The sequence below is a fragment of the Musa acuminata genome, chromosome BXJ3-4, assembly GCF_036884655.1.
Source record: "Musa acuminata AAA Group cultivar baxijiao chromosome BXJ3-4, Cavendish_Baxijiao_AAA, whole genome shotgun sequence".
NCBI classification, from domain to species: Eukaryota; Viridiplantae; Streptophyta; class Magnoliopsida; order Zingiberales; family Musaceae; genus Musa; species Musa acuminata.
The window spans coordinates 48898182-48925175 of NC_088352.1; the positions used below are offsets into that span (position 1 = coordinate 48898182).

The 26994-nt window shown below is 39.8% G+C and overlaps 4 protein-coding genes across 8 annotated transcripts; 2 read left to right on the forward strand and 2 right to left on the reverse strand.

Moving 5' to 3' along the window:
* Positions 1-349: 349 nt before the first annotated feature.
* LOC135635082 (uncharacterized) lies at positions 350-5370 on the reverse strand. 4 transcript variants are annotated; one of them, XM_065145929.1, is made up of 3 exons: positions 5144-5370; positions 4664-4871; positions 350-2954 (listed from the first exon to the last, which is right to left on the reverse strand). In XM_065145929.1, the coding sequence occupies exon 3, from the start codon at positions 2915-2917 to the stop codon at positions 644-646; it is 2274 nt and encodes a 757-aa protein (XP_065002001.1). In that variant the 5' UTR covers positions 2918-2954; positions 4664-4871; positions 5144-5370; the 3' UTR covers positions 350-643. The 4 variants fall into 4 exon arrangements, with proteins under 4 accessions (XP_065002001.1, XP_065002000.1, XP_065002002.1 ...); XM_065145928.1 differs by having other exon boundaries at positions 4664-4879; XM_065145930.1 differs by lacking the exon at positions 4664-4871.
* A 609-nt stretch (positions 5371-5979) lies between these two features.
* LOC103982165 (uncharacterized) lies at positions 5980-8692 on the forward strand. 2 transcript variants are annotated; one of them, XM_009398998.3, is made up of 2 exons: positions 5980-6166; positions 7655-8692. In XM_009398998.3, exons 1-2 carry the CDS (start codon positions 5995-5997, stop codon positions 8557-8559), a joined length of 1077 nt encoding a protein of 358 aa, XP_009397273.2. In that variant the 5' UTR covers positions 5980-5994; the 3' UTR covers positions 8560-8692. The 2 variants fall into 2 exon arrangements, with proteins under 2 accessions (XP_009397273.2, XP_009397274.2); XM_009398999.3 differs by having other exon boundaries at positions 5986-6143.
* Positions 8693-9341: 649 nt separating this feature from the next.
* LOC135637316 (chorismate mutase 1, chloroplastic-like) lies at positions 9342-13046 on the reverse strand. Its single transcript, XM_065149984.1, has 6 exons — positions 12681-13046; positions 11760-11979; positions 11587-11673; positions 10603-10746; positions 9849-9941; positions 9342-9782 (listed from the first exon to the last, which is right to left on the reverse strand). The coding sequence occupies exons 1-6, from the start codon at positions 13010-13012 to the stop codon at positions 9549-9551; spliced, it is 1110 nt and encodes a 369-aa protein (XP_065006056.1). The 5' UTR covers positions 13013-13046; the 3' UTR covers positions 9342-9548.
* Positions 13047-17769: 4723 nt separating this feature from the next.
* Positions 17770-25936, forward strand: LOC135636721 (uncharacterized). Its single transcript, XM_065148662.1, has 6 exons — positions 17770-18471; positions 18597-18757; positions 19298-19461; positions 20253-20479; positions 22096-22885; positions 23684-25936. Exons 3-6 carry the CDS (start codon positions 19416-19418, stop codon positions 25831-25833), a joined length of 3213 nt encoding a protein of 1070 aa, XP_065004734.1. The 5' UTR covers positions 17770-18471; positions 18597-18757; positions 19298-19415; the 3' UTR covers positions 25834-25936.
* The last annotated feature ends 1058 nt before the right edge of the window (positions 25937-26994 follow it).

Sequence of the window (26994 nt, forward strand, 5' to 3'; positions counted from 1 at the left end):
TTTTGATGTAAACATTTCTCCTTTTTCTCATCTTTTTTGTTCCAAATGCCGGACAAATGGTCACAGACAGACAGCCAGCCAGTTCTGCACGCTTTCTGTGCAGAGGACAGGAAAATTATGTGATCAACAACACAATACGAAGCCTGAGGCTGTACAAGGAGGCCAGTCATAAAGAGGACAAACAAACACAAGGATCTGTTCTCGACGAAGAGAATCAAAACCCTGAACAAACCTAGAAAAAGTCAAGGAATCAGCAACATCCTTGCACGTTTATAACTTCATACATTCTTGATTTCTTTCGTAGAAGACAAGGGTCACCCAAGCATAAACAAGAAAGAAGGGGAGCAAAGAACAAAAGAATACACAACTTATTTATTGTTCAACCACTCAAAATATGTGGATCTGATGAGTATGGAACATGCAACGTCCAATTATTACCCAAGTAGGAAAACAAGGGACAGAATTTCTATGAACAATTAATAAGCCTGTTGACCCTATTCTCAAGTTTATTCCTGTTTCTTGATACATATGGAAACCTTCTGTTCGTTGCATATTGTTTTGCAATCCAATCTCCTAAAGATTCAATACCGCAGGTAGAAATTTATATGCCAAACAGTCGCCAAAACTAAGCATCACAAAGAATTCATGGAGCTGCAAGCGGAGCTCCTTTTCTTTCTTGGAGAGAGATGACACTTTCAAAAGCACCGACCAGGGCCTTCACCTTGCTCTTCCTGGTCTCAACAAGTTTACTTGCAGTTTCCTCGATCACCTGATTCAACAAACCTTTTGTGTCTTTCTTTTCCCGCACATCTTGATGTCTCAAAACAACAGTAGGTGCTTTTGATATAGGGGTATATGAACCAGCGGAACCTGGCCCTGGCCCACTCCTGTAGCCCTTTGTCTGTACATCACCTTTAGAATTTTTCTTGTTGCTTGCTGTTCTAGCCAACCTAAATCTGAGTATTCTTGGAGCATTGTTCTCATGTTGCAAGCTAACAACCTTACCTCTGCTGAACTTTAATTTGTAGGCCGTGGAAATTTTATCTCCCGAGTCAACAGTTGCAGTTCTTCTATTTTTGCTCTGGATTTCACCCTTTGAAATAACACTAGACATTTTCTGTGTTACAGCTTTTCGCAAACCAGATTTACTCACTTCACCTAATTTAGGCCCAGAGTTGCAATCTTTCTCATCTGATGGATTTGAATTGTGCTTCTTCAGATTTTTCTTCGTAGTCTTGAGATTTACTTTCTCAGATTTCGGCTCACTAACACTTGAAGCTTCTTTCTTCTTTGCTGGTTTTCCAGATCTTGTTTCATTTTTCACTTGGGAGGCAGGCCTCACATTCCTGTGTATCCATGACTTTGTGGTCGAGACTCTACTAGTATGAGGCTTCAGCGACCGAGAAGATAATGACTGGCCCAGTACTTTCTCCCTTCGATCTGGCTGACTTGAAACCTTGGTTATCTTCTTGTTCCTATGAGTGAGTCCTCCTGAAGAAGTTGATTGGGATGCAGCTTTAAAAGAGAGATTCTTGATTTTTATCGAGGTGGCACGTTGAACAGATGCATCATGGTCCTTGCTCGCCGATGTAGCTTTTTTCCTGACTACTCTAGGAGTTACAGGTGTCATCCTCTGTTTAGTCTCTGGCTTGACAGAAGATATTGTTTTCCGTAGAGTTGGTGCAATCCTGCCATTTGGCACCCCAGATAGATCAGTCTTCGCTTGCCTAATGACTTTAGGTCTGTCGGAAGCACCTACTACTTTGTTTGGTCTCTTGATCTTGTCCGCATCTCTCTTTGCTTTGACACCCATACCAGACCCACTTACCTGTTTTCCTTTCTTAGATAATCCTTCCTCTTGATAGACAAATGAACCTGTAGCCATTCCAGTGGAACATGTTGCTTCTTGTTTCGCAGCTATATCTTCCTCGATATATCCTTCTGCACCATTGGCATGTCGATTCCCGGTCGACGTCACATCCTCAGAATTCTCAGGTTTCATGCTTGAGAGTAAATCAGATGATCTGAGTGATCCTATCGATTCATCAGGTGATGTGTCTGATCGGCAGGATGCTATATGCTCAGCAGATGCTTTGTCTTCCATGACAGTCATATGCGGGGCTGAATCACTGCTATGTTGCATTGATGATGAAATCATAAACTTTATTATAACAGGTTCAGCAGATGATTCTTCCGTAGGTGCAAGCTCACCATTCTCAGTTGCTTTCTGATCAAGATTGATGCTTGCATTCGTCTCAGATGATCTTTCTGATCGATTACTTGGTTTCTGCTCGGTAGATTCATTGCTCGTCGAGATGAATGATGGGGTCATTTGCTTGATGCTAGTTGATTCATCTAATGTTTCATCAGCTTGACTTCCAGGTGAATGCCCGAGAAAGACATCCGTCGCCTGGTCATCTGAAGGAAAATTAAACTTATAACTTGAGGATTCTTGAACTGATCCATCTCCCAGATTTGCAAGTGAGTCAGAAATCTGAATTATCTTCTCTGGTGGCACATCATTCTCTTCAACAACCACAGGCTTCTTGGTGCCTTGATTTTTTTCCTTAGACACCACTGGCTTAGGATATTCTTTCTTCCGCTTCTCTTGTTGGGTTGCAACATTCGTTTTATTATTTCCATCTTCAGATATCTCTTTATTGACTAAAAACTTTTGACGAACAGGATGTCTTTTCTTGATTTCAAGATCATGCTTTTTTCCATACTTGCAAAAATCATGGCAAGAACTTGTAGAGGATCTGAGGTAATGGGGAAGAGGCTTTTCCTCACCTTCCGGAAAAGATGGTGAGGCTCCGGATTTCGTTTTCCCTGTTGAGTTTCTCCCTACGGAACTTTTAGGCTTTGGTACCTCAGGGGTTACGGGTTCAATAACCCTCTCCATTGCTTCTTCACTCATTGAAAACGGGGAAACTTAGTATGAGAAATGCAGACTTCTGCGACAAAGATAAAGTAGGCAAGTAAGAAAAACTTGAGTTTTATAAGCCAGCAACTGAACATGAAGAAATCAAGAGGAATTGGAGAAAAACAAGCACTGTGGTAGCACTTTGTAACAAGACTGAAAAAGAAATTTTGTTGGAGCATGGACAAAAGCCTAAAATAATAATCTGTGATTCATGATCTACCAGATGAAAATAAATGCTAAAATCAACAAGGTGAGAAAAAGAAGTGATATCAACAGAGCAAAATTTTTACGCTTAAACATAGAGAGAATGACAACAACAACGAGATCGTTTATGCATTAACAGAGTTGCAATTGATAATCAAGACATTTTTAGCACACTAATTTTTGCAAATCAAATATCCAGTAGCATTGAGGTAAGACCCTCCTGAGCAAGCATATAGGAGGCTCTTTCTTCTAACGATGCATACATTCTCAGAAATTGTTTTCAACCTAATCAGTAAATCAACATAAAAAGAGTTAAGAAGGACACTTAATCTACTAACCCTGAACCGAAACAGAAGCAAAGAGACTAATACAAACACCCACCTACTTAATGCAAACCATATTGGGAAACCCTCAATTATATCCTACTGTATTTAAGATGTAAAGAATAGCCACAATGTGTCGAATTTCCTAGAACACTCGATACCTTTCTCAAATGGTTTTATCCGAAAACACTGCTTGCAACTAAAAATATTTATGCCTTACAACCAAATCTTTGTATTGTTGCAGAACCAACAAGTAAACAGGTGATAGTATTAACAGTGTCTTGTATGCGTGTCCTCAACTCAGAAGCCATTTCATAAACAACTAGTGAGAACCAAACAGCCAACCAATATCTACTCCTCAATCCATGTTAGCTCTTTCTTTTAACATGAATTGTTATAGTTGTTATAGAGCACTGCTCACCATATGGGAGAATATTAGCAAATATAAATGCAGTACTTCAACAACTTGCATTTTACATGTAATCTCACTCGTTTTTTAAGACAGTCGACCTCCAAACAGCTGCAAGCACAAAACTTAATTGGTTGCTAATTCTATATAAATATTGAGGGAAAAAAATCTACATAAGAATGTTGCATAAAAATGACAAAGTAACAACTAATGGTATCTTCAAAACTACTGAATATAATTTCATCCAACTTAGAAGTATAGGAAAATTGATATCAAATTCTGATGTCTTGCAACCACCAATGTAGAAAAAGGAGAAATGCCATAAATTATATCTTTCAGTGGGGCATAAAAACGAAAATAGAAATTACTTCCATATGTGAATGAAGATAATAAGAGATTAATTGTAACATATGAATGTCAAACTTTTACAATCCATGATTTAGAAAAAAAAAAAAGAAAATCATTAACACAAAACTAGAGAGGCAAGAATTTCCGAACCCAAACAACTCCATCAACTTAAATTTCCTTGTAAAATTGTGAACTAAAACCTTCATTAACTCTAACAGAAGTAAGACCACTTTGGGTACAAAGAAGTAAAAGAGAACATCTTTGGCAGATGAATATGCGTCACTTTCAATTTCTTTCAACACATATCCTTATAGGAAAAAAATAAATCCTCAAAAATCTCAAAGGATAAATTCCAATTATCAGAATCTCTTGGTCATCCTCACGCCATGAAAAGAAGGAATGAAACTATAATTGTGTAAATTAGATGAATGAAATCTTCTTTACAATTAATTTTACCTCGTATTAAATAAGAAGGAAGAAAGGTTTGATGCAAGATCTGTGTACGTCGAAGCAACAAACGAGTACGAACAGTCCCAAGAGTTTACAAAGCTACACCACACCCTGACTGTTCTACCAGAAACCGATTCAGATATCTAAGTGACAGCCATCAAGATCCAATCTCGGTACCACTCCCTCCACCAACATGAACAAGAACGCCATATTCCTTCTCGTCTCCGAAAGAAAAAAATAAATAAAGGGAGAAAACCATCAGGAAATCAAGAACTCAGAAATACTCGACACGAGAACAACAAACGGCATCAAATTCTTTGATTTCGGAGACTTCTTTTTGGATGCAAAAGGAGGAAAAAGGAGAATCATCTGAAAGTTGCGGCAGTCTGCAAGCGCAGGTTTGTCGCAGAAATCAAGAAGAGGGGAGAAGGTCGATCCGGATCCAAAGAAAGACCGATCGGTGCAAGCGAAGCAGAGAAGGACTACCTCCGGATTACACGAAGACTATGTCTCTGCTAGACAGTCAGAGACGCTGCGAAGGACTCATCAAGATCGCATCATTGTACGAATTCCGCGTGCTACAGCGAGGAGAAAAAGAGGAACCGGTGGATCCCCTTTCCAGGATCGTGCGCGCAACGGTGGCGTCTCGAGGAGACTGTCCGCTTGCAGCGTGCTTTCTTCGCCCGAGAGAAGTGCACACAGACGCAACCCACAGAAAGAGAAAAGAGAAAGAAAAGGAGAAGAGACAAGCGATAGATAGATCAATGGGACCCGCACCCAAACCTTCCTTGAATGGGACCCAAAGTGGTGAGGCCCATTCCAAGAAGATTAACCCCAAATTTACGGTCCTGCCATGTGCCGTCATCTGATTGCAATTGTAAGACTCGGTAGAGCATCAGTTAAAATACTATTATGTCATCAAATAATCGAAAGATCATCAAACATATTAAGTCGAGCAATTGTAAGTTAGATTTCGAAAGCGTGCAATCAATGCTGTAGTAAAACTTAACTCCATGATCGATCAACTGCAAGCGATTAAATCCGCTGCAAGATTAAGACAACCAAACAATCCAATCCATTTGGGATGCTCGACGACTCCGCTGCACTCACCGATATGATATGATGAAGTGTATGAACCGTTCCAGGCTCTACCGACGGTGCCTACTCACCGACACAATCATTATATATATATATATATATATATATATATATATATATATATATATATATATATATATATATATATATATATATGTATATATGGTTTCCGTTACATATGTGATAAGCGAATCGGTGGGCGCATGTTTCTGAAGCGTTATAAACTTCCGTTATATTGGATGCGGTTTTATGGGCGTCATATTGTCGAAGCAGGGGAGGAGAGGGTAAAGGGATGGGGGGGCGAGAAGAGGAAGGCAGAGAAATGGAAGGTCTCGATCTCTATGTCCTCTTCCTATCCTTCTCCTCCTCCGCGTCCTTCGCTATATCGGTACGCTATTCCTTGTTTGATAGGTACGAACGGCTTTTTATTCGATTCTTTACGTGATTGATTCGCTCGTTTGCAAAGAAGTGTTTTTTTTTTATGGAAATGGCAACATTTTTTACTGTTTAAGTTGGTTTGAGTGAAATTCATGTGTGATGTGTGGGTTTGTCTTCTGAATTCTTGGTCTAGCTTCTTAGCTTCTTGGCCGCTGGTAAAAGTTTTGTAATTTCAAGCCGTTTATGAGCTTTTGTTTGGGACTTCACAGCAATCGGTGTAGTTTTTAGGATGATGTTGTCATCAGATCAGTTATTGATTCTTAGTTTTCGTTGGATATGATCGGAATTTCAGACATTGGAGCAAAATTTTCTGGTTAATTCTGTCGCTGGTTTATTTTGGAACACGTTTTTAGCTTGATGGGTTATCTATACAACCGTTGATTTGTGTGTTGTGATTTGTTGCCATATGCCAACTATTATTAATGCCGTAGTTTAGTTTGTACTGTGTTTTTCATGGAAAGCATGAACCAGTTAGAAGTTTGGTTTATGGCTACAGGTTTATTAGATTTATTTGATTCAACCAAATTAGACTTCAATCATTGTTTCTTTACTGGTCCATGTTGAAGCGGAGTTTAACAGCCAGTCTGTCTCTATGATGCAACTATATTAAAAGGAATACACCACTCATAAAACTTGGTTTTGTGTGACCATGCTGGAGGAAATCCACCACAGCAAGAAGGAATCTTTTATTTTCAGGACTGAACTGAATGCCATAGTATGCCGATTGGTAGTTCTGGATCTTTCTTGGTTTTTGTGTTTTTATTACAACATTGTAGATTAAGTGGTACGCCTGATCTGATATATGGAAGCTTGCTATTATAGAGTAGCAATCCAGACATGGCGAAGCTAGAGGGAGATATTGATATTGTATTATAGTGGACAGCATGATCCTTTTCTTCTTTTGGTTTAAGTCCCCCTTCCTACAAGGCTAAACTTTTGGTTGAAGTTTTCAAGTTTTCTGATGTTTACTGGATTTATCTTGTTAATAATGGTGTGGTTCAGCTGATGAATGATGTTTTCTTGAGAATCTGGCGGCAAGTTAGATATGATATTTTGCTCTTTGTTCCGAATAGAAAGTTGGTTCTACTGATTGTCACTTTTTCTTCGTAGCCATCTTTTTTTAGTAATAGAGATATATATATTAACCTGTGTTTGTTTTCCAAGTTTTTTTCTGTTACAAATTGTGGCCACAGGCAACATTAAGAAGAATCAAGTCAGGTCTAACATTTTGCTCTTTGTGCTGAATGTAAAGTTAGCTCTAGCTGACAACGGTTGCCGCCTCTCTCTTCTTAGCACAACATTTTCAGTAATAGAAATATATCAACCTGTGTTTGTTTTCCAAGCCTTTTTCCCTGTTACAAATTGCTAGTGACATACGAAGATTGTTACCACTGCAACCGATATGTATGCGGAAGTTTGTGTCCCTTCCTCAACTAATTTTGGTTTTGGTTTTGGTTTCAGATGTGCCCTTAATGAATAGCTTTTGCATCTCCGATTGTTCGCTTGCCAAAAGATGTCAACCTCATGATGCTGCCACCAATTCAATAAGAATGTGGAGTTTTGCTTCGAATGCCATAGCTGGAAGTTTAGGGTCCAGAAGAGATTTGTTGAAGCCAAGGCAGGCTAATCCTGTTTGTTCTGATGATGAAGCCTCTCCATGTGCCAGCAGGGATGAAGGTCTTGAATGCCCCATTTGCTGGGAATCTTTCAACATTGTGGACAATGTGCCATATGTATTATGGTGTGGGCACACCCTCTGCAAGAACTGTGTTCTGGGACTTCAGTGGGCTGTGGTGAAATTTCCAACTTTACCAATTCAACTGCCACTCTTCATTTCATGCCCATGGTGCCAGTTCTTGTCATTTCGGCTGGTTTACAGAGGCCAATTAAAGTTTCCGCGGAAGAACTTTTTCTTACTCCGGATGGTTGAGAGCCTGAACATTGAGCAAGCAAGATGGTGCTCTGCATTTATTCGGGACTGCCAATCTATCTCTAATTCTAACAGTCGCTCGTCCGTGGAAAGCAGTGATCACCATCACCAATGCAGCATACGGAGAAGCCCTCAGTATATGCATTCAGATAATTCGTGGTCCAATGCCAGTCTAACAAGTCTCATCGTTAGATGCTGGAATGTTGCGAATATCAAGTTGTCTCTGCGAAATTCACTGGCTTTCCTTGTTCACCTGATTGCAAAGTTCCCATTGGTTGTCATATTCCTTTTCATTCTGGTTTATGTGATGCCAGTAAGTGTGGGCATCTTGGTGCTGCATATCCTCATTACTATCCTGTTTGGTTTCCCTTCCTTCTTGATACTGTACTTTGCTTATCCTGGTTTAGATTGGCTTGTAAGAGAAATAACCTCATGAGTTGGTACGCTACCGACACAAAGATGTACAAATTTTGCAGCCTCCTGCTTGTGTTTCTTATCAAACAGTAATCATTGCTGATATAAGCCTGCTGCTGTTTCCATTACCCAAAATCTTAATGACCATTTGTGAATATGATGATTCTTGAATGGGCTTCCATGCGGAGCCTTGGCACTTGCACACCTATGTATGGTGCATATGAAGCTGCCTATTTTCCTCTTTTTATGGTTGGATAGCTCAGTTTCTTCAACTGTCGATAGATTTATAATGCCTCTGGAATGTAACGCAGAGATTATTTGCTTGTTCTTCTTTAAGGGATAATTTGGAACTGCACATTATGGTTGAGTGAATGGATCTAATCTCACTCTGATCAAACACCACATAAACCATCCTTTGCCTTTCACAAAAAGGCATGAGGCATGCATGTATTATATTTGCAATTTGATGACATCCACAATGCACTGTTTCTTTCTGAACAAATGTTAGGAGAATGCTCATTCTGCTGCTATATATGGGCGAAAAATTACACATGAACACAATACAATGAGGCAATAGTTGCAGATAATACCAAGGTCTAAAAACCCAGATATTTACTAAAATCCTAAAAGTATTCGCTTAGTGGTGGAAAAGCTACTCGTGATACTCATATGAGGCTACTGAAGTACTCATTTCAACCTTTCATTTATGATCCCAAGCATAAATCATTGCTAGCAAGGCCATGCCAAAAGAGTGAAAGTAAATTAAAAGAAAATAATTCAACAATTAGAGATTACAACAAAATCTTAAAAAAAAATACTTGTACTCTCTTTCTCTAATGATCTTCAACAATATTCAGCTGAACAGTAGTGTAACAGATTTTCTTATATAAAATCACTCTATAAGATTTTCTTATACCAGATTACAGAGGATTCAAATGTCTTCTACAAGCACAAGCAGTACTTCAATTTATTTCCTCATTCAACAGCATTTATATTCCCAGAACATATGATTCAATCGAGCCTATGCAGCAAATATTCCACTTGAACTTCCTTTGTTAATGGCATGATCCAATTGCCATAGAGTTCGGCGACTAAACTAGGCTTTATTTTATACTCCGGGGGTGCTCCGTTCTTCTCGCCAACTGTAACCTCCTGCCCAAAGATCATTACCTTTGCCTCTACCCTTTGTTTGATTGCAGTTTCCACGGATTCGTATGTTAGAAGATGCATTAACTGATTACTGTCCTGAAAACAAAAAAAATACAGATCAATAAGCTTAGGGTTATGAAGGCACAGGATAAAGAATCATACTTGTGCCCTTATTGCAGGTTCATAGACATCGGGCGACTCTCGGAATTTTGCCTCAGCTACAAACTTCCCATAATGGATTCGTTTTGAAAGAGCCTGCACAAAACAGTTAACACATGTCAATTGTTGATTAGGAAGTTCCTAGGACAAACATTACAAGTTGCACATATGAAGAACCAATAATGTCCAGATGGTGCTTCAACACAAATCTTTATCTTTGTTGTGAAGAGCAGCATCCATTTGCAAAATTACCAAACAAGTTTTAAAATAAAATTAACATTTATAAAGGGTCTAAGCAGTTGTAGCTACAGTAGTTTCAGAGTATCCCAAAACTGCTTCTGAAGTCAATAAATTGATGTTTTACTATGCAGCATATTTAATTTTAACACCCAAAAGGATATTGTAGTAGTCTAAGATAAAGGCCAGCTGAATTCTCCTTGGAATGAGGTCATAATGTTTTACTAAATGACATGCCACTTCTTGCATTAAGAAAAGGGTAGAAAGCACCCAAGATCAACAGAAATTGGCGGAAGAATGGCCATCACACCAACCTCAAATTTATACAATTTCACACGATGATCACTCTCTCTCTCTCTCTCTACAGACATATATAGACATATGTATATATGCATGTATACATATGTATATATACATATACACACACACACACACATTGCACTGGACAGATAAGCAAAGTAACTTGGCAAACACTCAGAAACACATTGGCATTTATTTTTTAATTGCAATACAGGCATACCTGCAGACAGATTGTATCACAAACAGCACTTGAGCCACAATTGCCATCACTTCCTTCTCTAACCAATCTTGGGAGTAGATTACAAAAGTACATATCCCATATCTTCTTGTTTATATTGATGGAATCAGCAATGGGGTGTAGAACCTAGATTAATCAGAAAAGAAAATCTGTAACCCTAAGATTATTACCAATATAATAAATTGCATAGCATAAAGTTCATTGCAAACATAAAAATTAAATGTCGTTTGACATTAATACTAAATCCATGTTTATAGAAGAATAACCAGATTAGTCAACCAACTTTGTGTAAGTTAAACAGAGCAGAGAGATGAATATGGAAGTAAAGCACAACTTTTATGTACCTAATATTAATTTTTTAAGGATTGTTTTCACAAGATCCTTCCATGGATGCAAAAAGATAAAAAATCGTATCATGAATCAACGATGTCACAATGCATCCTCTTCAGTGGTGATTAATAAAAAATGTACAACATAATAGAGAAGAGCACTAGTGAACCGACCGATAGAGCTAAATAAGAATTCAGCAATAAAGCATTCCATCTCAGTGATTCTTAATATGTATGGTTTCTGATATGCTGATACGTTCTCGATCTTAGCTAATCCTTTGTTTATGTTAGTCCATTCAAACTGATTCATGAGCATTTAAAAAACCATCGGTTCCCTCTTTCCCACAAGAAAAGAGTGACTGCATACATATCTTTTGCCCTTATTTCCAACTATGGTTCTCACCCTACAATGACAGAACTTTCATCCATATATGATTTCTTTTGGTAGAAAAAAACTGTATGCTCTTCTTTATCATCATTATATGGTCATTCAATGTTAGGCATGTATTAGCAAGTACCAGAGCACTGCTAGATATAGTAAATCAGTTTACCCTGCTTATTTCCAAATAAGAATAAGGAAACCCATTAGATACATCTACCTTACTATAGAATAATAATTAATGTAACATATATCTACCTTTGGATATCGCATAGGTGGCAACATGGGCTCAGGCAAACCATCTGGAAAGAAAGGATGCTCATCTGGGCTCTTGTACCTACCAACCTGTATTCAAAAGTGATCAACATGTCGAAAGGAGAATGGTAAAAGAGTTCGACTACTGTTAACTTTCTTTACAAGGTATGGCTTACCTGTGCATGCAGTTTTTCGGTTTCTCTAACCATGAATTCGACCAATGAGTCATGGGAGCCATCCATGAAGGAAGCATTTTGATCATATGTATCAGCATTGTAACAGTACAGTGCCCTCTCTAATAAATTAAATATAATTGTGTCCTCCTGCCTGATTAGAGAGTGTCGTATGCTCTCTAAGGTTAAGATTGCGCTTTGGTCTACCCTTTCTTTATCGACACTAAATAAAAGCGAGATCATCAAAGTAAGTCAGATGCTGGTATGTCATGATGTCATCATAAATCTTAATAAGAGACAAAGACAACTTGATACGCATGAAATTGTACAAGCATGCAAATCATTGACATCTTCAATGCACTCCTTATGACAAGAAGAATAATCAGGTCCCTGCACATTATTTCTGAGTACCATAGGTAAACAACTCGGGTTTGCCTTATGTCTAATTTTTTTTATATTAAGGTAGACTTACTGTGTAAATGAGGAATACTGCTTTTGGTTCTACTTTTGTTGGTTCTCCAAAAACCCAGAAAAATCAACAGTAATCTTTTTGAGTTGCTCATAACCAACAGAGCACAGGATCATCATAAACATCATAGTTCCTTAGCGTTCCATGACCATATATTTCGTGAGTAGATATAACTCTAATCCCCAATAACTATGAATTCTATTATGTGCGCGTGGTAGACGGATATACGAATAAAAAATCAGTGGCATCACAAAACCTAAACCTGAAGAACGGAGCGAAAGGAGGCAATTTTAAGCTTCCTAATGCAGCTAGCAGAACCAGAGGAACAGAACGCGAAGATCCAAGTGACCATAGATCCACATGTGAACATACTTTGCCCTAAAAAGACACCAACTTTGACCTAACACACGGGTAAAAACGGCGAAACCGGATCGAAGGCGGCAACTTTCTTATACCTGGAAGGAGAAATGGAGCTTTGGATCGAATGGAGCTTTGTCCCCGATCTAATCGATACCGAGAGAGGAGACCCCCCAAGGCGGAGCCTTTGCGCGGTCCCATTGCAGAACAAGAGGCTGGGTCTGGGCGATTTCAAGACCCGATGGGCGTTCAGAGAGGAAGGAGAGAGCTGGGAGAGCTTGAGCTCCATCGGGTAGAGGGGCAGACGAGCCTTCGAGGCGAAGGAAGAGGAAAGGAGGCGGAGGAGAAGAAGGGGACGCGCAAGGGAACGAGCGAAGGCCAGGGGAGGCCTTAAAACGAGGTCACACCGACGGTGGGGGCCATGGTACATCGAAGAGTAGGTGCGGTAAGCGACGAGAGAACGGTAGGTGAGCAGCACTCGACTCCGTCGGCGCCGTCGTCACCTCGCAGCGCATGTGACGGACAATATTTGGGGGACAAAAAGGAAGGGAAAATTGGTTTTCTCCAATATAAATATTTTTTATCTCGAGAATTCGTGAGCATTGCAGTTCGAATATAGGATTCTATCGCACATCAACAGTTCTAAATTGGCAAGGGATAAAGAATTTGAGAGCTATTAAGATGATTAAAGAAGATTTGTGCATATTGAGATGGGGTAAAAAAGATTGTAAGCTCCTGAGATGGTTAATAGTGTTTGAGTCGAGAATTCTATTGCAGATTGGCAGTGACATAATGGCATGGGATGAAAAGCTTGTGAGTTACTGAGATTGCTGAAGGGAGTTCAGACTTCAGTTACAGATTGAGAGTAGTAATGCACTGACACCATCCGGAAGAGTTTTGTAAGCTACTGAGGAGGCTCAGAAGAACTGTAGTTCTGCAATCAGAGTTTTTCTGACGGATTCGCAATGATATACTGACTTGAGATACCAAAAAAAAAAAGAGTCTTTAATCTACTGACATAGCTAAAAAGGATTACAGTTTTGTGTTCAGATTGACAGTGTTTATTTTGGCATAGGTTCAGAATTCTATCGTAATAAATGTTCATGTCAGGATTCCTCCAGATGTTGGAAAAGGATCAGTTGCAGTCCAATTCTGGTTGCCTCCATCTTCAGGTACTGTTTCTGGGAAACAGCTGAATACTAGACGTGGCAGGCAGTCCTGTCAGTAGCCAACCACCCATTGCTGCTGACTCACAGAAGCTCGAAGGGTTCCCCGAGAACAGAAGAGGCCAATGTGAGCTTTCTCTGGACATGCTTTCCGGAGCAAGAAGAGGTTTCCTTCGACATGCTTAGTGGGAAACCTCATTTCAGATGATAAGCTTTTCCGTCAAGGAAGAGGATTCATATGACATTAACTAAGCAGCTTTCAGGAACAGTGTTTCTCGATAAGAACTCCACCACCACTCCCTTTCAAAAACTGTGCAAGACAGGTTTATGGTTTCTCAGCTTTTGGATATTGATAAGTCAATAGGTGCAAGCACGAGATCTCATCTATTGTCTTCTTGCAAAGAGATAAGTGATAAATTATTAATTTTTCTTATAATTTTGTTTTTATATCCGAGGGATAAGAATGAATGCATGTATCTCTTAAAAGTATATTGGATACATATTTTTTCTATTTCGAATGAATGTATATATCTCTTATATCACACCACGTCTTCTCTTTTAGGTGGATGCATCGGAAGTCTTAAATACTTGTTTATCCTTGGAAGACACGTCATGGGGGATGTCTTGGATTGCATTGGATACTTTTAAAATTTTTTGATCCTAGAAAGATATATTGTGTGCGAATTAAACTTTTTGAGGTATAGTTGGTGCCATAACCACGACAACTTTTAAAAGAGAAAATACGTTCGTTAACCCACGTCCCTTATTTCACTTTAGTTTAGGGATAAACGATATCCATATCCTATATATCGCTTCCTTCAAAAGACTATGTGGGTTTCTTTACGACAAGACCCTTATAATGGTCAAATTAGTATGTATTCACAAATGACTAAAGCTCGTATGTCTTGATTTAGTTTATTTACGATGATCACATATATGAGAATATTATTTTAGAGATTGTTGATGTGAGATGTCAAGTGAACTTTCGGACTAAATTCGCTATATTGAATCTCATGATAATATCAAATACATGTGTAATGAGAAGAATCGAAGATATTGCAAAGATCCCAAACAAAAGCTGAATGCACATTACAAACAGGCAATGGAGTCTTCTCCTCGGAACAGATTGAACAAGAAGGAAGGTCCCAAGTGGAGATGTAAGAGCAAAGGAACTAATGTTGCACATTTTTAGTGGAGGAATGAATACGTTCATGCCTCCATCCAAATAGAGCTCTAAGATGCTGCTGTGTGTATGTTCTTCCATGTTTTGTGTGTCCCTCTGGAACCATTTCAGCATTGATACCTCATAGAAAAGCTATATAAGATGACTAATCCACATAGAAAGGCTAATCTTGGCATTAAGACTTGTATTTATAGAAGGAGATGCTCATCCTTGCCTTTGGTGTAAGTGTTGCTTGTGGTTCTCAAATACAATAAAAGAAGAGTTATAATAGAAACAAATGAATGGAAGAAAATGCAAGTAAAGAAAGGGAAAGAAGTAGTAGAAAGATCATTTTGAGTTTTCCTCAAAATCTAACAAGGAAAGAAAAAAAGAAAGAGTGATATATACATATATTTTTCTTGTGCTTGCAAACTACACTCACATATATCTTGAGAAAACATATTTTTGTCCCTGGCAGGAAGAAATTTTTATCCTGTTAGGCAAAAGTACCGATCAGAGAAGGATGTGATAAGGTATATTTTGGGTTCAAGACATGTCACGGTCGATGCCACGTCACGCTATAGCCGAATCAGCAAGGGGAGCACCCCCACACGCCAAGTCAGAATCCGTATCGAGACGTTGTTTGGTACGTCCCATCCCGAAAGCTTGCAACGACGCCGCTTGGCGCCGTTCTACACATCTAGGGACCGCGACTGCACAAAGGTACCGTCTTAACCCTCGAGGATTGACCACCATGCCAATCCGCGTATGGTTGACCCTCGTACAGTAGTATAAAAGTCCCTGACCGACATTCGGTTAGAGACGTAGAAAAAAAGAAAAAGAGAGGAACCAACTAACTTACTCGTCGGAGGAGCCAAAGTCGGGAATCACCCGACGAAGGTCATTTTTGCAGGAAAGCGGCCACCCTCGAGCCGCGAGCGTCTCAACCTGGGAATCACCATCTAGTGTACGAAGACGAGCTGCCAACCACCCTAGAGATGAAGAGACGTGACTCAGCATAGACGGCGGCCGGATCGGCACACCGAGAAACACTGATCAACCCCCCGTTGCGAGGGCCCGGCCGACCTCGGCATCCAGCTTAGCCAATCGAAGACTCCCGACATCGACCCGTGGATCAGGCCATGCTGACTCATCAGCCACGACACATCTATTCACCAACAGATTTCACTCAGGCTCAGCCAATGTATTTAGAGAAGGCTGAAAATATTCCAGGTAGTCACAGAGGATTTAGTTGCTGTAAGAAGTGACCCTGTCAGTGTTTGCCTCCACAGTTCATGATAGAGCACCAGTTCAACAGCACTGCAAAGACCATAAATGAATTGCTCATGCTGTTCTTGCCTTTTTCTTTCGTTTATGATAAGTTTTGGATTTGACTTGATCTTATGTTGGTTTCCCAGCAAGTTCAGTAAAAGAGTGCGTCATTCTTGGTGAGTGTATGTTGCAAGTCTGCTGCAGGTTCAGAGAAGTGTTAGCTGGATGTTGTGGGTGTGTCTCCGAGACCACTCTCGAGTTCTCCAGATGTGAGTCGATGGATGGTTCATGCTCGGACTGCTGCAGATATGTAGAGGAGAATGCTTCAAGGTTCTGCAAGCAGGCTAGATGGAACACACGAAAAGGTTAAACATATTATCAGCAGGTACACAACACATGAAGCACACAAAGATGTTTTCATCTTGTGCATTGCCTGTTCTGCACTTTTCTTCCTCCAATGGACATCTTGACTTTATGTCACTTTTCAGATCTACTTTAAAGAAGACTGAAGTCAGTAAAGAATGGTTGGAGATGCTTAAGTTCTGTCTTCTATCAGTTGGTGGGGATCATTGGAGGAGTCTATGGACCTCTTTTCAGGAAAATTATACCAATGCTGACAGCATCATGCACTATGGAAAAGATGATTTTGTTTGACCCAATGAGTGGATTGGACTGCAAGCATTTTTGATTGAGCTTTGGATCTCCTTTCTCTGGTCACTGGAGTTTGGAAGGGGAAACAGGTCATTCCCACGATTACTCTGGCCAATCTTTGATCCGACTTCGGAATGCAGATGTCCGTTCGTCTGTACTTATCTAGCTCTTTGACAGGAAGAGGAAGAAGACTCATGAACCATCACCTCGTCAGTGTTCTTGCTGCAACTCTCGGCACATCATCCCTTAGTGCTACCGTTCATGCGTCTTATGCCCGGTTGTAGATCTTGGATTAAGGAACCATTCAAAGTTCTGTCAGAAAGGTACACGCCCATGATCTAAAAGAGACTGTGGAGCTCAAGATCATAAAGAGCTCTTACTTATGATGGTCTACGCCACCAATGCCCGGTGACTCCTTTTACTGTGTGTCATGTTCACCACATTCGACATCTCCTCCTGCAGAATCTGAGCAGTAGCTCAAGAGTTCACGGCGAAGATTGCCATCGAAGCATGATGACATTATCTACCCACCCTCCCCGAGTCTCAATCATATGTCCCAGAAACCACACAGCTGGCCGTTGCCTTCACGCCTTGCCTATGACTAAGCTGTAGCAGGTCATCATCTTAAACAGACACAGGACACGCAGCTGGATGAGGCTCAATGAGGATGTTGGATGTCCTAAGAGCCTTTTTGATCTACTGCAGTGATATGAAGCAGAGATGTTCATCATCCGAAGCAGTCCTTTTTCAGATGGCAACCCACACATGCATCCGAGGCCCTGTCGATCACCACCGAAGGACAATTAATTCCAGACCTAACAACGGGACTAAACAAGCGTTGCATGACAGCCACAGGAGTCTTCCATAAATACTAGTAAAAGGCTTTCCCATTACCAGCTCCCCCTGTAACATCATCTAACAGGGGAGGATGGTAGAGGGAGAGGGAGACAGGCCTTGAAATGGTCTGATGTGGTAATTACATGCCATACAAGATGGCATTCCCACTTCCGCCCAAAATGTTTTTGGCCTCTTTTGGGATGCCTTCCGTCTCAGTGGGCCCCACATCATCAGGCCACCATTTGGCAGCAGCATCAGCAACAGAACATAGGATCCGACGAAGACAAGAGAGAACCCATCACAAAATCTTGTCATAAATCGACTGCTAAATCACCTTCTGTACCATAATCCAAGTGGTTAGCGATGAGAGGAAAGGTAAAAAAGACTGGGATGTTTCCTTGAAACTGCAGACGTCAGGTGGAAGGCAGTGGCTGTGTGGTGTTCTGCTTTTGTGTTGGGAGGGTGGGAGGGAGGGAGGAGGAGAGAATCTCTGAGCCTGCAATGAAAATAAAATAAAAAAATCCTATTTTGATCGCTTCTCCCGGAACCCGATAAAGGATACTCACTGGAAAGGAGGAGAAGGCAATCAACGGAGACACAGGGAGGTGGAAAAGGCAGAGAATCAAAAGACCAGATGCGGACAAATTTCCTGTCACTGTTGTTCTTAGAAGGTCGTTCGTTCTTGTGAGAGATTTTTCCTCTATCTCGGATCTCTCTCTCTCTCGTCTACCTTTCCTTGTGGCCCAGGGACTCGAAATCACTCGATCCGCGGCTGCGCCCGGTGCCTATGGCCAATTCCAGGTGCCCATTTCTTCTTCTTTAGCGCATTTCGATCCCAAAAATTCGATCTTTTTGGCGGAGCCTTTGCTGTTCTTGGTGGCGCTACTGTCCTTTGGCGTTGCTTGTCGTCTCCTGGATTGCTGCAGCCGCGGCCGGCGCTCGAACGGGCGGGGCACTTGGAGATTTGGCGTTTTCCATGGCGGAAGGCCTGCGGCCGCTTGAATTCTCGGTGTTCCGCGTCCTGATGCTGAATCCGCTTCAGCAATGTTCGCAAGCTGGATGGGGAGGACAAGTGATGTGGGCTGAGGTAATTTATTTCTGGTTCATCTGTGTGTATTATATTTTCTTGATTTGGTGGTTTCTTGACTTGGATTATGATAGATTCTTTGATATCTGTACTTTTGGCTTGAGGTTGTTGGACTTTTGCTATGTTCCTCCTTCTTGTGTGTGTGGATTTCCTTATGATGTAGGATTTTGAGAGCATGTTTTAACTTAATTCTTGTTTGGTTAGAGTGGAAGACATGTTTTGTCAGATTGTTAGATTATCTCAATTCATGATGTGTTTGGTTTAAGCCTCTTTCCTCTATGCCAATTTGCCTTTTTTTTTTTTTTTTTTCTCTTTTTGTTGAGACGATGGATTTTCTTTGTGATAGTCTGCGGCGTGAGGATTGGGTTCAAAATAAACGGATTTGCTCATCTTAAGTTGCTGACCTCGAGATTAAATATCTCATGTACCTTCTCTGTGATTTTACAAGAATCTTCTTTGTTGTTACACGTTACTAATTGAAGTATCTCTTAATTCGGATTCGGATAATGATGCATGCGAGGATTTTGTATACTTCCTTAGGGTGCCGAAGCCTGAAGTTCAATTAAATTTGGAAAGTATACTTCCTTCTGCACTGCCTGCTACAAAATCTTCAGTTAATTGCTGCAGCGATGTCGAACAATTCTGCAATCAGCATTTGATGGGATTCACATCAATGTGGCTACAGTCTGTTGCCAATACGATTGGTAATTCGCAATGTCCCATTCTTTTGAGCTAGATTATAGTTTCTATAAACTTGTAGAGTGTTACTTCATGTAGGCAGTTGTTAGCATAAGGCTTTCTATCTCAACATTCTTTTATATAAATTCCTATGTATCATCTGTAGTGACAACTATGCTGTCTTTGCATGCTTTTCTTGTACCATAACCTTTTTAGTGATCTTCTATGACGGTGTCATTATGGGCTTGGGAATCATTTGCAAGTGTTGCAGTTGAACATTGTCGCTCCAGGCATATCTTATCTTTTCCTGGATTCACATATTCATATGTTTAGCTGCTAGATCTGCGACATATATTTGGGGCGTAAATGTTGTATGATAATGTGGATGTATTTGGTTCCATCTTGCATTTTTTTTCTTGCTAAACACACTCCCAGTAAAGAAACATACGCCTTGTGATTGTTATCATCACTTCTTTTTTTTTCATCATTAACAACTATTATTTTCTTTGCTGGAGAAGGTGGTGGTTCATTTTATCCCTTTTCTCCATTGCAAAATTTCCATCTTGTTAATAGCCAGATGAATCTCCTAAGGGCGAAGGGATAACTTATGCTTTTATGTTGAACATGAAATGTACGTAAAATTTGCAAAATTGACATTATTGTACTAATTTATTTATGCCGAATGAAAGAACTTTTGACATTCCAGTGTTCGTCATTCTCTACTGTCCACTTTTTTCTTTTTTCTAGACAAGGAATTCTATCATGAATCTTTTTTATTCCATATTCTTGGTATGCTGACTGGTTTTACAACTTGCAGAAATGGCGACAAAAGTGCAGAGTAAAAATTACCTTCCAGGGTATCATTCCATGCAGGATATTAAGGAGGATGCACCAAGTAGTTGGTCTAGTTATTATAAGGACAAAAAGTTTAGCGATCATCTCTACAACACTTACGTGTCAAGGTTGACAAATGGACACTTAGAAGATGATAAAGAAATGATAAAGCGGATGATGCTTGAACATGAAGCTATATTTAGGAAGCAGGTAAAGATATTAATGTTCTTCAGATTTGTTTGAGAAAGAAATGATCTCAGGTCGAGTTAAAAATTCCATCTCAACCTGTACTATTCTTGGGTTGCACCTTATCTCTGTTTTTTGGGTGAAATGACTTGATTGTTATATCTCATCTCTGCTTGATGGTTTGGAAATAATAGTCTAAAAAATATAGTTTTGTTTACATCAAATATGTGTTGAAGTGTTCTAGTCAACTGTCCTGGTCGATTTGGGTACATTAAGCTCTAGAATATGACCACATAGTGATCATTATTAGCTGAAATGAGTTGCCATTATGTCACAGATGGGATTTCATCATATATTCTGGGAGAAAACTTTTGAAGTCCGCTAAATTACAAGTTTCAACTTGAGACATATTTCTTATCATATTTGTCGGTCAGGTTGAAGGAATCGATTTTAGCTGCAGATGGCTTCAAAAAAAGAAAAAAATGAAAATCCTCCTCGATGTATTCTTAATTAGCTTTTAACTGGAAGCTTTTCTTGTTCCAAACAGATATTGAGATGCATGTTGTATCTTTAAAATTCTCACCTGATTACTTATTTAGCATGAGGATAGGAGCAGTTAAAGCTTATTTTGCCTAAGAGACTCATTGATATGTTTATATGTTGATAAAATAATTAATATATGATAAATATCACTTATATGATTCAATCAAGGATAATACAGATTGCTTACCTAGTACATTAAAAATTAACATACTCTATTTTGACTTTTGTCTTGCTTTTGCAGATTGCCTCAACTCTTGAATAGTTTTGATTAAATGATTTCTTTTACGAATGTATCCCTTTTTGAAGATTTGTACAAATACCTAAATTATTTTGTCTGGTACTCTCTTATTTGGATAGTTCATTTGCAAACTCTAAAAGGCAGAAAGTGCCCGCTGCTCCTGTTTTTTACAACTAGAGCATTTTAATATATAGATCAAGGTCCAGAACCTGATGTAGCTCAATCTTGAGATACTACAATGTAATCCATCTACATTTTCGTCCTAAAATGTAGATTCCTGAAAATTCTTCTTTTTGATTCTGGAATAGGATAGCCTTTGGTAGCTAACTATATCCCACCAAAGTTCCAACTTCCATGTTATTGTTCACTTCCGTTTGTTTGAAAAATCCACTATTTTCTGTAGCAATTGTACTTACAAGTTAAAGAGGAACGCTTATTTGGAGGAGACTTTCTGTTCTGTTTTTTGGTTAAATATTGGTCTTAAGTTGTATAGGGTTAAGGAAGTCAAAACCAAAATAGTATAGCATAAGGGAACCTGGAAAACAAGATTGTTATCGGGAAGAAGTAGGCCCTCTTCCTTTTTCATCTGATATTATTCCAGAATTAAGCTTAGCCTAACACTGCAGACTGAATTACCTATAAGTTTGATTGCTGTGCAAGCACATGGACATGCAGACTGTCCAAAACAAGAAAACAAAGGAATGCCATGCATATGTCACCACCCAATATTCAACTGTACACTTTATGTAGATAGGCTGCACTTGGAGAGGAAAGCAAATAAACATATTTTGCCTCTCTTATTACTTTCAAGCTTTTGATGTGTTCTTCTGTAATAATTGTTGTTTCACTTGCCATTCAGGTCTACGAGCTCCATCGTCTTTATAGAATACAGAAAGACCTGATGACTGAGATTCAAACTAGAGGGTTTTATGGATCATCCATACCGGCAGAAGCCTCACTATCAAGTTCTCTTTCATCTCAAATGTGTTCTGAGTGTACCCAAAAGATACCACAGATGTCTCACCTTACTGTAGGAAACACCAGTCATGGAAAGACACATTTTTCAGGCACTGGGAGGTCCCACTTTAGTGTCACAAGGGAAGGCAGCACTCAATCTGATCAGATCCCATTAGACAATGGAGTTTTACTAAAGGACAGCAAGGCACCTGACCACAAACCTCAAAAGAAAAGAACGTTTGACCTTCAACTTCCAGCTGATGTATATATAGACATTGAAGATACTGATGGAGCCGGGCAGATGAGTACTGTTGAGTCATCACATAGTGCTAGTATTTTCAAGAACAGGAATTGCTCTCTCTATGAGAATGATGTGAAGCTCACTCTAGGGAGTGCTCGCACAGAAGAACATCAGATCCCAAATTCACCAACACAAGTTGGTATATCAGTCTGCAGCACAGTTGATCTAAATAAACCTACAACAGAAATATGTTGTGAAAGTCCAGAAAATTCGGCTTCTGTTCAATTATTTGGCTTGAAGTCTCGCAGCGAACGGAATCAAGGGAACCATCCATCTACAAAATCGAAGACTAGTTTTGTTGAGAGGCATGGCAAACAACAGACTACTTCTGACCTCTTGTATACGGATGGACATACAAAAAGAGAATGGCCAGTTTTCAATCATGAACCTGGTAATGTTTTGATCTCCTAGACTTGTTTACTTAGTCCTAATTTTTTACTTGGCCTAAACCATCATATTGGTCAGATATCTTGTTTGAGTAGGCATCATCTCCAACATTTGTCAAAAAAAAGAAAAACAGACAACCTTGCATATTTAACTGTCTGCATTGGAGGCTTGTCTTCATGAATTTGATTGCATGGTTACTGTAGACCATCTGTATGCAAAGATGTCATGTCTTCTCCAACCAATCACGAGCCTGATAGGTTGCATTAGTAGCTGATAACCAGCACTATCCTTGCTAGCACATTTATAAACATGTACATATGATGGACATACACTTCATGCGCCCGGCATATACGGTGTGTGTCTATTGGTGGATTGAACTCATGGGACTGACTATGAAGAAAGTTGAAAGTAAATGAGACAAACATGTTTCTTGTGATCCAATTGTTTTTTTAGAATATCACTGCAGTATGTCAAGTAATTATAATATGATAAGCACAGAATATTCAGCCAAATTGTACAATTTTTTAACTGCATAATATTTGTTTATTGATCCCCCCAAACCCAAATTGCTGGCAGCGTCGTGCATTGATCGACCTTTTTTAACCAATTGTACAGTCCTTTCATGTGCAACCAAATGCTAGTCTGCCTATCCTTTTGTTTTTTATTCTGTTTTCACTGTTATCTTTTTTATTGTGTTAAAGCATAATTTAGATCCTGCTTTAATATTTAGCTAGTTATGCTTTCTTAATTGCTGGAGACTTTTTTTTTTCTCATACTCAATATTTTGGTAATTTGTATACAGAAAAAAATAGGAGCACTCTGGATTATTTTGCTCAGGTTCCAACATCATCTGAAACATTACAAGTGAACACTAAGAAACGTCACAATTTCTTTACATTTGACCATAATAATCCAGAAACACAGTCTAGACAAGAGCCAACTCACAATATCCATACATGTCCGAGAGTGCCTCATTTTGCCTGCTCAAATCCATCTCTGATGTCTCCCTCGATGCCTTCTACAATCACAACTCCCCAGGCCGATTTAATCAGTTGTGCATCTTCATTTGTTTCATCTTGGAGAAAACCTGTTACCAGCATAAACAACACCCCGGTTGCGGTTCGAGCTCTTCCATGCTTCAGTGGGTCATCAAACTTCAGTAATGAGAGCTTGAGTTCCAAGATAGATGTCACTAGTCAAAAGCGGCAAAGTAGTAGGAACCTGGCCACAAGCCTAGGTTCTGGTGTTAGGGTGCCTCACAAAAATGGATTTCACCATGGTCTTCACCTGGATTGTAATTCTGCACCACATACAGAAGTTGCATTTTGTAAGCCATATCAGATTGATGACAGTAACAGAGATCTTCATGATCATTTACCTAGAGACTACGTAAAGTGTTACCAAAGCAGGGATTTGAAAGTCCCGATAAACCTGAACCTGAATCAAGCGTTTCCAAGTGGTACTGAAGATAGGCTTACTCTCAGACAAGAAACAGTTATTTATGTTGATGATAAAATGCCAGGGGATCCATCATGTCTCAGAAACAAAGCATCTTCCAATGAGTCTGTTAACTTGAAGAAACATGACTACAGAGAAGATTGTCAGCTCACTTCCAGCTCCAATGTTGCTTCTGAAATCCAGAAGAAAGAGGAGTTAGAATTTTCTGTATGTAACCTACAGGAAGTCGCATCAACTTCACAGTTTCAGTATCACGGAATGCAGGGAAACTTCATTTCTGGTAACAATGGGAAAAGACTTCTTGGTTTTCCTATTCATGATACAATTCAGCAAAGCGGCATATCTGTTTCTATCCAACAAATGGAAAAACATTTTACTGACAATACTAAGATTCTGAAGAATGATATCATTGACTTGACTTGTGATGCAAAAGCGGTGAATTCACAGGAAAAATTCCACAATAGTGATTCGGTCACCGAACTGTGTGGCAGAAACAGAGGTGCAAACTTAAGGAAACACATTAATCTTAATGCTGAATTTTCATGTACAGATGATCCTATATTTCTGGAGGTATCACCTCAAGATGAACTAGAGGTTCAGTCATCAAACTCTATTCCAACTTTAGCTGCTAAAATTGACATTGATTTTGAAGCACCCATTTCCCAGGTTGAAATGCCTACCGTAAGTCCGCATAAATACATTCCGTCAAGCAAGAAAGATGTCTTAAAGGAAAAGGTCTCTTCCAGTGGTACACTTGATAGACTGGCTGCAGAGAATTTAGTTGCCATGTCACTTGAATGCAATGGCCACCCAGATGAAATCAATTCTCACCTGCCATCTCTGCCTCGATTTGACACCTTGTGTTGGTTTGCTGATGTATCCTGCAACGCAGAAAAGCGAGAGCATTTGGGTGATGAGGGAGATGATGGTACTCAATTTTTTGATGATGATGGTCTGGATCTCTTTGAGGCCATGACACTGAAGCTCCAGGAAACTAAGATGGATCAGTATTGGTATAGATCAGAGGATCTCGAGAGCAAAGATGGAAAGGAAGACAAAAAAGATACAGGTGCAGCTTCACTGCTTTTCACAAGGGCTCGGCGTGGCCAGGCAAGAAAGAGGAGGCAGCGGCGGGACTTCCAGAAAGATATCCTGCCGGGTCTTGCATCACTGTCAAGACACGAAATAACAGAGGATCTTCAAACTATTGGAGGGATGATGAAATTATCAGGTATGCATTGGCAGACAGGTTTAACGAGACGAAACATGTGTCGAAATGGAGCAAACTCCCAAACGAAGGGAAGGAGGCAGCTCGAAAGCCCAGCCACCGCCACCGCCACCGAGGAGGTTCGAATCAGCCTCCATCCACCATCACAACCCAGCAACTCTGAGATAGGAGTGGATGGAAGAAGCATGATTGGATGGGGAAGGACGACAAGGCGATGCCGTAGGCAGAGATGCCTTCCTGGTGATCTTTCTGCTCCTTTGACATAGGAAGGAGCATCATATTTGCTGTGCTTGTTTTATAGAGGAATTCAGACTAGTTTCTTTATGGCACAGATGGAAGATGCTTGTTCATGAAATGTGGTTTCATATATGTCTATTGATTCTGATTTGCTCTTGGTAACAGCTTGTACATTCCATAATAAATGCTGCATCATACCACATGAAACAGCCAAGAACATGCAACTGAGGGACTAGATTTGTTAGGAAGATCCCATGAAGCCTATGCTTCTTTATAGTAGGGAACACTTGAGATGAAGTAATGTTCTACCTCCCTCTTCTTTTATTTGTTGCTGTTGCTATGGTATGTGTTCTATGAACTTTGTGCTAAAAGAAATGCTTTATGATTCCCATTTTTTATGACACTTTTTCTCATCAAGTATAGATTCATGGATGTTTAATTGGCTAAAAATCATGTCTTTTCATTACTTATGGAGAGAATGAGTACATGAATATATTTTTTACGAAATAGATTATTTTCAAATTGCTTGTTATAATGGTTCTAGACTTGCATTGATGTAGCTTAATCAATCTCAAATATCCTTTAATATCTTAAGGTTCCTACATTTATTATTATTTTTTTAAAAGAAAATATTCTAATATCGATCCAAGCATCTCTTAACAATTAATTAGAGAAATTTATAACTTCAAAATAATTTTGGATTCGTTTCTATATATATATGTGTAAATCATTTATGAGCAGTATGTACGGAGAAAAAGACAATTAAAATTGGGAACCATGTTAAGAAACCTGACTCAATTATCATTCGGATCTGGTCCCAAATCCAATCGGAATACAGCATGTCCCGTACGGACAAAAGCGATCGGGTCGAGCCTTTTCACCGTTGCATCGGCAGTTCCCGAATCTTGATGCCACACCCGGCACGTCATCCATTCGGGGCCCAGTGTTTTTTTTATTATTTATGAGCAATTCTCTACACCCGCACGGTGACTCGCGGATCAATGTGGAGCCCGCCTCGGAACACACGGGTGATTTTGTTCGAAAAGTATTTTTTGTTGGTTTTCCTTGGAACTGGAAGCGAACAAGGGAGTCCCCACGCGCCAACGCACGTGCGGGGACCGTCGCATCCCCATGAGGTCCCCTCCTTGAACGCGCGATTGCTCGACCTACCCGTCTCTCCCCACCCCTTC

Bases quoted from the DNA above. Each gene is read 5' to 3' on its own strand.
- LOC135635082 (XM_065145930.1), bottom strand. From the start codon at position 2,917: ATGAGTGAAGAAGCAATGGAGAGGGTTATTGAACCCGTAACCCCTGAG.
- LOC103982165 (XM_009398998.3), top strand. From the start codon at position 5,995: ATGCGGTTTTATGGGCGTCATATTGTCGAAGCAGGGGAGGAGAGGGTA. The intron at 6,167-7,654 runs GTACGAACGGCT...TTTTGGTTTCAG, and splicing joins CGCTATTCCTTGTTTGATAG to ATGTGCCCTTAATGAATAGC.
- LOC135637316 (XM_065149984.1), bottom strand. From the start codon at position 13,012: ATGTACCATGGCCCCCACCGTCGGTGTGACCTCGTTTTAAGGCCTCCC. The intron at 10,747-11,586 runs GTAGATATATGT...TGATTAATCTAG, and splicing joins CACCTATGCGATATCCAAAG to GTTCTACACCCCATTGCTGA. The intron at 9,783-9,848 runs GTATGATTCTTT...TTTTGTTTTCAG, and splicing joins AACCTGCAATAAGGGCACAA to GACAGTAATCAGTTAATGCA.
- LOC135636721 (XM_065148662.1), top strand. From the start codon at position 19,416: ATGGGATTCACATCAATGTGGCTACAGTCTGTTGCCAATACGATTG. The intron at 19,462-20,252 runs GTAATTCGCAAT...TACAACTTGCAG, and splicing joins GTCTGTTGCCAATACGATTG to AAATGGCGACAAAAGTGCAG. The intron at 20,480-22,095 runs GTAAAGATATTA...CTTGCCATTCAG, and splicing joins AAGCTATATTTAGGAAGCAG to GTCTACGAGCTCCATCGTCT.